This window comes from Papaver somniferum, chromosome 10 (genome assembly GCF_003573695.1).
Source record: "Papaver somniferum cultivar HN1 chromosome 10, ASM357369v1, whole genome shotgun sequence".
NCBI classification, from domain to species: Eukaryota; Viridiplantae; Streptophyta; class Magnoliopsida; order Ranunculales; family Papaveraceae; genus Papaver; species Papaver somniferum.
In genome coordinates this window covers 137,771,180-137,781,763 of record NC_039367.1, presented here as the reverse complement: position 1 = coordinate 137,781,763, position 10,584 = coordinate 137,771,180, and the positions used below count along the sequence as shown (strand labels likewise).

The window sequence follows — 10,584 nt, the reverse complement described above, 5'->3', positions numbered from 1 at the left end:
CACAGTTCTATAAGTTATAACTAACTTTCATCTCCAATTCTAACAATCTTTCAACAACAACATCATTATCTTCCATTCTTCTAAACAGATTCGTACATTATAATTCAGGTATACCACCAGACTAACTCTAACCCCATCTGCAATATCACTACCACTCCTATTAACTGTTACTTCAATTCAAACATAATAACACCTTCATTTCTGCAATTCAATTCTCAACACAACCACCTGTCTATCATAATTCAACCCCAATACCGACTATCTTAGTCCATTATTGACTCTGCTCTAACTAAAACATCTCCACTTGCAGTTCAACCCAGAAACCCATGTCAAAAGCTTCCATATCAGCAACAACGTCACTATTACTCAACTTAAGCATTTCATTATCATCAGCTACACCACCACCGGTTCCATTAGCTGCATCTCCACTCAACAAAACAACGCGCTAAGCCACACCACAATTCTACCTCTTCACTGTTGAAATCTGAATCAAACCCCTAATCTCTTCAAACATAACCCCACGAGTTATAATCCTTCTTCCACAAATCCATCTCAATTACCAAATCCCATCCAAACAAATACCAAACCCTCACTATCTATGACCAACATCTTTCACAACAACCAGTTCATCTTCATCTTTTTCATGAACCTTAATTCTTAACTCTGCCAACAACACCACAACAAAACACAGGAAATTCTAGGTCTCTGATTATCCTAAAAACTCTTATTTTAATCCCAATCCAACGAATTAACACAACAATCAAATCACATATAAATAAAAGTAACTAAGAAAATATTTACCTTAAATTGAAAACCCTAGTTCCTCAATTCTTCCCCAGAACATCTCCAACATCTAATTAACTTCATCCCGTTGCTTAATCAACTAAACCCAGTCTTCAAACATTCCTCTTGAACATCAATTTCATCTCTTCTGAGTTTAATTCCATGAAACCCCAATTATTTGCATTTCACAATTAATCTTCTTCTTTGAACCTAATCTTCGAACTAGTACAATAATCATCCTCTTCAGAACATCTTCTTAAAACCCATCTTCAATTCTTCTTAATCATCACCTAATTCTAATTCTAATTCAACTCAGGAAACCCTAACTATCAATCTTAAACTGTTCTTCTGAGTCTGAATTATTCCCGCGAATCAGCACCACCACCAACGGATACTCTTTTAAGATTCCAAACATACTTTGATCATAAACCTTCTGATTCACTCGCTCAATTCACCAGCAAGTGAAGAACAGGGAAGAGAAAGAAGAAGAAAGAAGAAATGAATTTCTTCTCGAATGATATGGAGATAAAACCAAATGGTTTTACTACGACACCCAGCGTTCTGGATAAGGGCAGCCCAGGTTGGTCTAAGGCACCAAGACTAATTTATAACTTTTCGAGATCCATAGTGATGCTAGTTCCGTATCTAGATCCTCGTTAGATTAATTTCTATTAATTACAATTTATAATTTATATAAACTAATCGAGTTATTAGCAGATAAACGTTTCTTGACTGGTCTAATAACGTTGACGAGTTTGAGACTCCTTACAGGCAGTCACGTTTTACACTTCTATTCATGACTTCATCTAACATTCTGAATTTAGTGGGATTTTAATTGTACAGTATCTTGGTAGGTCTAAATCTCCTACATTCAGTTAAGCGTTTTTACATATTTCATAAATGCTGCATCAATATTTATATCCTTCAGATATATAGTTGCATCCCATTGTGTATTTTCTCATCGTCATGCACTGCTTCAAGAATAAACTTTGGATTTTACGAATCTTCGATCTTTTTCACCATTCTCCTTGAGCGTAATCCTGTAATTAATTTGTGGTGTCTTCCATGCACTGTATTAAGAAAAGAGCAGTTTAGATTAAATCCCCTTGATTAGTTATTGCACTGTATCATTCCTAGTTATCTAAAACTCCTCGTGTTTAACTATTTAAGTCAACAATTTTGATATGTTGACAACTAAATAACAATAATTTTGATGCCTACTATCATCTAAAAAGGTTGTTGAATGTTTGATTCTCATATCGGACCAGTCAAAATGATAAAAGTACGGATTAAATATGTAAATATTCAATCATAAGAAGAAGTAACGTTATAGCGTGAGGTGTCTTGCCTTGAATACCAGAACTGCAGAAAGCCAATCTAAGACTAACAGCTAAACTGAGCAGTCATAGACAAACAAAGAATGCTTATGAAATAAGTTTATCTCTAAGCTTCTATGACATGGTTGTGGCTAGTAGTATATTTTTTTGTTATTCTTATGGGAAAAAAGTAAATCCAATTCAAACAACTGCTTAGTATATGATCATTTTCATTCAGTTCATCAGATTCAGCAACTTAAAAACACGCACTAAATTTCAAAATGACAGCATTCTAATGATACTAATCAAGAAGTAGGAACCAAAAATATTTCCTTAAACCGCTGAGAAGAAATCTCTCAGTTTTCATGGTTTTCCCTGCATACAACATTATCCTTATAGATGAAATATTGTCCCTAGCATAGCAACTAAATTATCAACTTCGCATAATTAAAAGCTAACAGTAATTCAAATTATCAGTTGGGATATGTTCAGAGAGATTCATTATTCTCTAGATTTTGCAAGAGCTGAAGATCTGAATGAAGCTTACCAGTTTGTATATGTATTTAGAGATCTCTTTCGCCCTTCTATCAATTACGCTAATGATCACTGCTTTCTGCCCCCCCGCTAGATTTTGCTCCTTCACCTCAATCCATCATAACTTTTTTTCCAAAGAATACTTTCATTTCCTATTGCTTTCAATGATACCAAGGTGTTTTTGTGAGGAACTCCAAACCGAAAAATCTGACCGGATTTCAAAAGCACTAGCACTCTGGACGATAAATCTTTTGTTTCATAATGATAGAAGAAAATTCCATCACTCTTATGTAAGGTGATTGCCTGATTGGTCCGGCGTTGAACTGAATAAACTCTTTACTCTAAATCACATCCTCATTACTTTTATAATTCTTTAAAATCCATGTCACAACGTCCACTCACATTATGTTTATCAAATGCAAACAAAAATTCTCCTAAGAGTCCAACAACAAAATGCCGCTTACCAGCGCGTAGCAAACAAGGTGGTGGAGGAAGTGCGTGTAACTCTTCATCAGCCAAATTGAACGCAATAGTAGTTCCTTTCTGGTCCACCCAGTTAATAGCTCCATTCGAAAACTCACCAACTTTCTTATGTTTACCAGATATTATATCGCAGTCCATCTTTTTAACATTTCTCCATCCAATGCGAGTGTAAACAAGAACATTTCTCCATACAATGGCAAAAAGCTTGTACTCATTGGTTGAAGCACAGTAACCAAATCCAGTTAAAAAGTTTACTCCACTAGCGGTAACCTCTGGAAGGACAATATATTCTCTAGTAATCGGATTACAGATATAAATAGGTCCAGGATAACATCTTTCATTGAAGCCAACTAAACCGAAGCAAACTAAACCATTGCATGAAGCCAGAATTGAATATTTTTTAAATGGAGGTTTTTAGTTAATCCTTGTTCTTCTACTAAATCGGTCTAACCTCTCATCATACTCACTGTAATATAACTCTTTTTCAGAACCTGTTAATATGAAACCCAACTTACCGTAATCAGGAGCATTGAGATGATTAAAGTGCAATTGTGAGAAGGATGGATGTCGAACAAGATCTCTCCATGGCTTAGACACTAATTTGCATTCAAATATAGATTCAGCTGGTACACGAGATAAGATTTCTAACATGATCTCTAATGGAACCATATCAAAGTTCCCCATTTTGGAGAATAGTATTGGCCGAAGAAGAAGAGAGGAGACCGGATAAAAAGAAGATTATAAATTAGGGTTTCTACTTTTAACAGGGTGGTTATATGACATATATCACCTTTCCTTTGGGGAGGCCTGGTTAACTTGGTTGAGGGTAAGGCTGTAAATTGACCTTCTATTCCGAGTCTTGTGATACACGCACGTATACGCTAAGGTAGTTCCCTAGAACCACAATCGAAGCAGAATTTTGGAAGAGTTGAATTTTGTATTGTCTTCGCAGAAGAAGGGGAAAGAAACAACGAGTACTCTCATACATGGCCATGGGTTTTCGATTCGAATGACTTAAAAGATTTAGTTTTTACTTGCATGCAGGTATTTGTGAATCCTTGAGGTTATACCCAGCACTTCTATCAACCGAAAATCTGTTGCCAAGAAAGACGTACTTCCTAATGGGAGTGTGGCGACTCCTGGAATGGAGATACTGCTTTCATTCTACTCAGCAGGGAGAATACCGTGGATCTGGGGTTAAGATTGTTTGGAATTTAAGCCGACGAGATGGATAGATGAAAACAGGAAGCTGATTGTGGTACCGACATCCAGATTCCCAGTAGATGACGGAAGCTTTCAGTTCACTTGGCACTGGAAAAGGTTCGTTTTATATGGATGTACCCATTGTTCTCAGGTTATAGATTTCTAGTAACCTGTCACCCTGAGAACATAGAGTACATATTCAAGACCAACTTCGAGAATTTCCCAAAAGGAGAGAACTTTAGGGAGGTTTCGATATACATGGTGTTGGGATCCTTATTGTGGATTCTGATACTTGGAAACTACAAAGAAAATTGGCTCATGGGGGGTTGATTTTAGGAGAATTCAAAACTCTAGTTGCTAAAACTAGCCGAAAGATGGTAGAAACACAGTTAATCACACTTTTAGCTCATTGATTTATAAGATGTTTTGTCGAGATTTGCTTTCCATATGAGCATGAGTTTGATCTCTAGTACTTCCTTCCTTTGGGTCACAAATGACAGATTCCCAGGTTGTATCTGCCAGAATATCACCATTTTTAAGAACCAAAATAGGCTTCCAGAAGGGAAAATCAATAGCGCAATCTGCATTTTGGATGATGGTGAATTATTTGGTCCTGTAATCCTTCATCACCCATGCGTCAATCCAGACATTAGGAACAACAAAAACCAAACAAAGGCAATCTTCTACTAGACTACTACTCCCAAATTTTTATATTGCTCAGCTTCTGGGTGCGGCACTGGTCCTGCATGTAATTCAATATCCGCCATTTTGTCATTCACTACATCGAAAGACACGTTAACTTCAACAGAGGTTACTTGGATTACGCCTAACCAATGAAGAGCTCCATTAAAAAAAAAAAAACAAACCATCAGATTTCGTTTCATAAGGAAAAAAGTAACGAGTTGTTCCGATACAAACATAATTTATAAACTTGAATATCAGAGCAACAATAGTTTTTCTTGGAGAAATTGGGTCAATTGCCCAAATCAACAACCTATACACCCAATCACATCTTTCAGACCACGTTGAGAGTTACGCTTACCTCCCCTCCCATTGGTCGGTGAACAAAAACCTCGCTCCTGATTGGCTGAAATCAAAGTTAGCCCCCCTTACATTTCGTGGTCGTCTATTTCTAATTAAATAGATTCGATCTGATGCTCCAAATTTAGTGGTTGCGTCCACCCTCTTTTTTGTGGTAGGTAGACGAAACCCTTGATTTTGATTGGCTGAAATTTATAAAATATTCTTACACCACGTCTACATGATATTAATAAAATCCGAGTCGCAAATTCGAATCAATGACAAACGGCCAGGATATTTTAGGGTCGTGAGATATAAGAAGGAAATAAAAACGAAATCTAATTAATTACAAAAAAAAATACGTTTATTATTAACTATATAATTATATTATAAAAATTTGTTTCCAAAAAATATTTATACTAAAAATATTTAAACTATAATTACGTGTATTATCTCCCTTATAAAGCATAGTTTGGACAATTTAGGCAAGACAAAGAGCGGCCAGGATTCATTCTGGCTCTGGTTGTTCACATCATTATTGAATCATTAATTTCTTATAATAAATACTTTATTAATCTCTTATCATAAATGTCTTATAATTATCTTAATAAATATACTTTCATTAGATAAATAATAAATTTGTTAATAATGAATCATAATAACTTTTAAAATTCATTTCAACCCATTACATTTTTCTAAATATATTTTTATTAAATAGTCTTATAATTATCTTAATAAATAAATATACTTTAGTTAGATAAATAATAAATTTTTTAATAAAGAATCATAATAATTTTTAAAATTCTTTTCAACCCATTACATTTTTCTAATTATATTTTTATTAAATAAATAATAAATTTATTAATAATCACATACATAGAAATTAGGGATGACCAAGGTGGTGTTTGAGATTGGAGATGCATGGAGCCGGTGACGATAGTGATGGTGGTGGAAAAGGTAGTGGTAATTATTGGTTTTGGTGGTGGGTTGCCATCTGAAATGGCTCACATTTAGAAAATCAATGTCGTAGACTGTCTGAGAGTTTTCAAGAATTATTGATATATCTTTTCTGAGTCGAATGAGTTTCCATCTGAAATGTCTCAACGTTTTATGATGTAGTAGCTTAGATATATGAATTATTTGTGTTATTCAAATATAAGAACATACGATGTAATATGTGTAGATTCCATTCAGAGTTTTAATCTTTTTGGACCATTTTAGAATGGGACAAAATAAACATGGATTCTGAGCTTATGGGACACAATTATTTATAGGAAGAATGAGTTCGAGTGATGTAATTTTGTTTTATTCTAAATATACTTTCATTACATAAATAATAAATTTTGTTAATAAAGAATCATAATAGCTTTTAAAATTCTTTTCAACACATTACATTTTTCTAAATATATTTTTATTAAATAGTCATATAATTATCTTAATAAATATAATTTAATCACAATCTCTATTACTTCCCTTAACTTGGTCCTTAAAGAAGGAAAACAAAATCAAACACTGCCCTTGGTCGGTAGACTAGCAACAAGCTGGGCTCCAACACCTCTTTGAATAGCAATGCCTAATTTATGAAAAATAAATCTACCAAAACCACTACTAGCGTCATTATGAACCATACAATACTTAAGACGCTTGAAAAAATATACAGTATCGTCGCTAAGCTCACTTAAAGTAGTAAAGGCCAAAACACCCAGACCATAGCCCAAAGAAGTACACTTGTGCAAATACTTAGTGCGCTTTCTTGAAACTGCCTTAGAAAGTGCCTTTCCTGGGACAAATGAGCTCACGCCATCACCTGTGAAGGGCGAGACGCCAGTGACATCCATACAAACATCTCATCCATTTTCCCAATTGAGAACAAGAATGTCCGCAGGTCTAAAGTCTATGTCATCATCTGACTGAATACCAAGAGACACTTCCTTACGCGCAGGAAAATTTAGCCTTGTAACAAATGTCAAAAGCCATATCTCGAACAACTTCATGTCGAAACTTTCTCCCAACGTCTTTGGCACAATGAAGCGCATGGTCGCCAAAGATGTCCATGGGTCGGTTAGAGCTAGAACATAAACCATTCTCAACAAACAAAGGGATACCAAGTCTATAACACAACAAGGATCGGAACTGTCTAGGACCGAGGCACTGATTAAGCCCACTAATAGGTACAGCTAGTAAATAATCCTGAGCGTGCTTGATACAGTTACACTGCCACAAAATGGAATCTCTCGCAGACATATGAAATTGGTACTTGATACGGTTATACTTTAATTAGATAAATAATAAATATTTTAATAAAGAATCATAATAACTTTTAAAATTCTTTTCAACCCATTACATTTTTCTAAATATATTTTTATTAAATAAATAATAAATTTACTAATAATCACATACATAGAAATTAGGGATGACCCAGGTGGTGTTTGAGATTGGAGATGCATGGAGCCGGTGACGATAGTGATGGTGATGGAAAAGGTAGTGGTAATTAGTGGTTTTGGTGGTGGGTTGTCATCTGAAATGGCTCACATTTAGAAAATCAATGTCGTAGACTGTCTGAGAGTTTTCACGAATTGGAGATATATCTTTTCTGAGTCGAATGGGTTTTCATTTGAAATGTCTCAACGTTTTATGATATAGTGGCTTAGATAAATGAATTAGTATTTATTTGTGTTATTCAAATATAAGAACATACGATGTAACATGTGTAGAGTCCATTCAGAGTTTTAATTTTTTGGACCATTTTAGAATGAGACAAAATAAACAAGGATTCTGAGCTTATGGGACATAATTATTTATAGGAAAAATGAGTTTGAGGGATGTAATTTTGTTTTATTCTACATAGTTCGATGTTTTGGTTTTGCCCGGTCACTAAAATAAGGGAGATGTAGAAGGGAAATACCATTTCAAATAATCGATAATATGTTTTTTTCTTTGCAAACTATAAAACATATTAAATATCGTCGGTTTTGTTGTGAAAGAGGGAAAGAATAAACATTATTTGAGAGAATGTCAAAATATCAAACATACTGGAAAGGAATCATATATGAGTACATGATAAAAGATTTGTGGACTGAAGAGTAAACTCGATAATTAACAAATATTAAATTTAATATTCAGATAAAAATTATGCCCATGTCATTTCAGCACGGGTTAAGTGCTAGATGAATCTGCGCCGAACTAAAGGCTATGTAAGTAGTGGCCAAAATTTTTTTAGGAAGAAGATAAATCCACGGTCTTCGTTTGTTCAACCAAACTATTATAAATGTTTTATTAATTAGTATGCCATTAATTACTCATAATAAATTATTAATTAATTTTTCATCATAAATGTCCCCTTAATTGATCTAATAAATACATATTTTTATTAGTAAATAATAATTTTATTAAAAATTATATTAATAAATATTAATGGTGATATTGGATGAAGTAGTGGGTGGTAGAGATATTAAAGACACAAAAATATTATGGTGGGTGTTGGTCTTTCCTTGGTGGTGGAAGAAATAGTGCCGATGAATGTTTTTAATGGTGGTGGGTGTTGGTGAATAATAATAAACAATAATATTTTTGTGTCTTTACAAACGCACAACATTATATTGTGAAAGATACAGTTAGCTATTTTTTCGCACGATTGGTAAGGAAAAAAACCAAATATTTCATGGATGATACCAGATCTTATAAAGAAATATCATCATATACCGCTGGATCACCCAAATAATACCTGATCAGACAAATCATGACTTTTAATGTTAAATAAAATTGATTACAATATAAAAGAGAATTTAATAAAAACAAACCAATGGAATAAAAAAAATAGTGGAATAAATTAATTGACGACTTAAGTTTGTTCAATATAAACTTTTCTCACGATGTCTGTGATTAAAAATTAAAAAGCACGTCCAGTGGTTGGGGGTGGAAGCAACGGTGATGTGGGGGAAAGAAGTGGTATCAAGTGATATTTTGGATGTGATGGGTGTTGGTGAAAGTAATATATTTTTTTAATAATGTTTCGCCACAAATTGGTTAACCTTATTGATCGTCTTAATGATAACATAAACTCAGTAAAAATACATGACTGCAAACGGAAGGTGCAAATCAAAATCAATACACAATACATTAACTTATTACTAAGTCGCATGGTTATGCCACGAGTTATATCATAGCTAGGTGATATTTTTTTCATGTTTCTTTGTTCTGTATTAGAAAACAAAGTTTAACTAAGTTAGTTAACATAAAGAGAGATCTTGATTTGCCCTCCCGATTGATAAATCCACCTTTGTGGTCGATCCCATGAATACACGCTTTAATTGGGAAATAATGCATTACATATTCTCCTTTTCCCATCCCAAAAATCAAAACAAAGTGGAGAAATTTGATAGACTAAAAATAACAAACCTGCATTCCCATAAAACTAAACAATTGATTATCTCACTCACATCCAGAAGGATGAGTGGACTTAAAACTTTAGTTCCCCACTTTTGAGCAAACCTAAATCAGAAATAAATTTGGGAATTAGAGATAGACTAAAGAGACAAAATAAATTAAATCCATGAACATGATTTCGCTCAACCTTATTTCCTTGATGATTTGGTATTATCCTCGAAATCTGTAGTGCCTTAATTTATCAATTTTTTTTAGTATCACCCTCAAGATTTGTTTAGGGAGAAGATAAATCAATGGTTGTTTTAGTAAGTGTTTATAAGTGACGTCTATGATTGAAAGTTAGAAATTCATATCTAACGGTCTTAATCTGTGCACATTATTATTATCTCATTAATTTCTCATAATAATTATTTTATTAATCTCTCATGATAAATGTCTTATTAATTATCTAAATGAATATATACTCCCACTCAATAGATAACAACTATGTCAATAATTACATCAATAGATATTATCGGTAATCAAGGTGATATTTGTGAGTGACGGTGCAGGGAGCCCGTGGCGGCAATGCTGCTGGTGAAAAAGGTAGTTGTAATGGGTGGTTATGGTGGTGGTATCACAATTAGTCAATATAGTAGTGTGCAATATTTATTCGATGTCGTTATGACACAAACAACATTATATTTTACAAGTTGTGCTTGATTTTTTAGGTGTTAAAATAAGCTCGGTCAAATACAATAGAAAAAATAATAATCAAAATGTATGAAGAACAATTGTTACTTTAAATAGTAACAACAAATGAATAACACCGGTCAAAATAATTAGTTTTCACTTATTTTCGTGGCCATGCGGTTACGGC

General features: G+C 33.7%; 1 protein-coding gene across 1 annotated transcript; it reads right to left on the bottom strand.

The window, feature by feature from the left end:
* Window positions 1-289: 289 nt before the first annotated feature.
* Window positions 290-3,800, bottom strand: LOC113316294 (putative F-box protein At1g53550). The gene is made up of 3 exons (XM_026564506.1): window positions 3,568-3,800; window positions 3,098-3,408; window positions 290-417 (listed from the first exon to the last, which is right to left on the bottom strand). Exons 1-3 carry the CDS (start codon window positions 3,798-3,800, stop codon window positions 290-292), a joined length of 672 nt encoding a protein of 223 aa, XP_026420291.1.
* Window positions 3,801-10,584: the final 6,784 nt, after the last annotated feature.

What these genes read in the sequence shown, in the direction of transcription:
- LOC113316294 (XM_026564506.1), bottom strand. Translation starts at nt 3,800, where the DNA reads ATGGGGAACTTTGATATGGTTCCATTAGAGATCATGTTAGAAATCTTA. An exon ending in TACAGTGAGTATGATGAGAG is followed by an intron (nt 3,409 to 3,567) that starts GTTAGACCGATT and finishes TCCGATTACTAG; the next exon opens with AGAATATATTGTCCTTCCAG. An exon ending in ACCTTGTTTGCTACGCGCTG is followed by an intron (nt 418 to 3,097) that starts GTAAGCGGCATT and finishes GTGGAGATGCAG; the next exon opens with CTAATGGAACCGGTGGTGGT.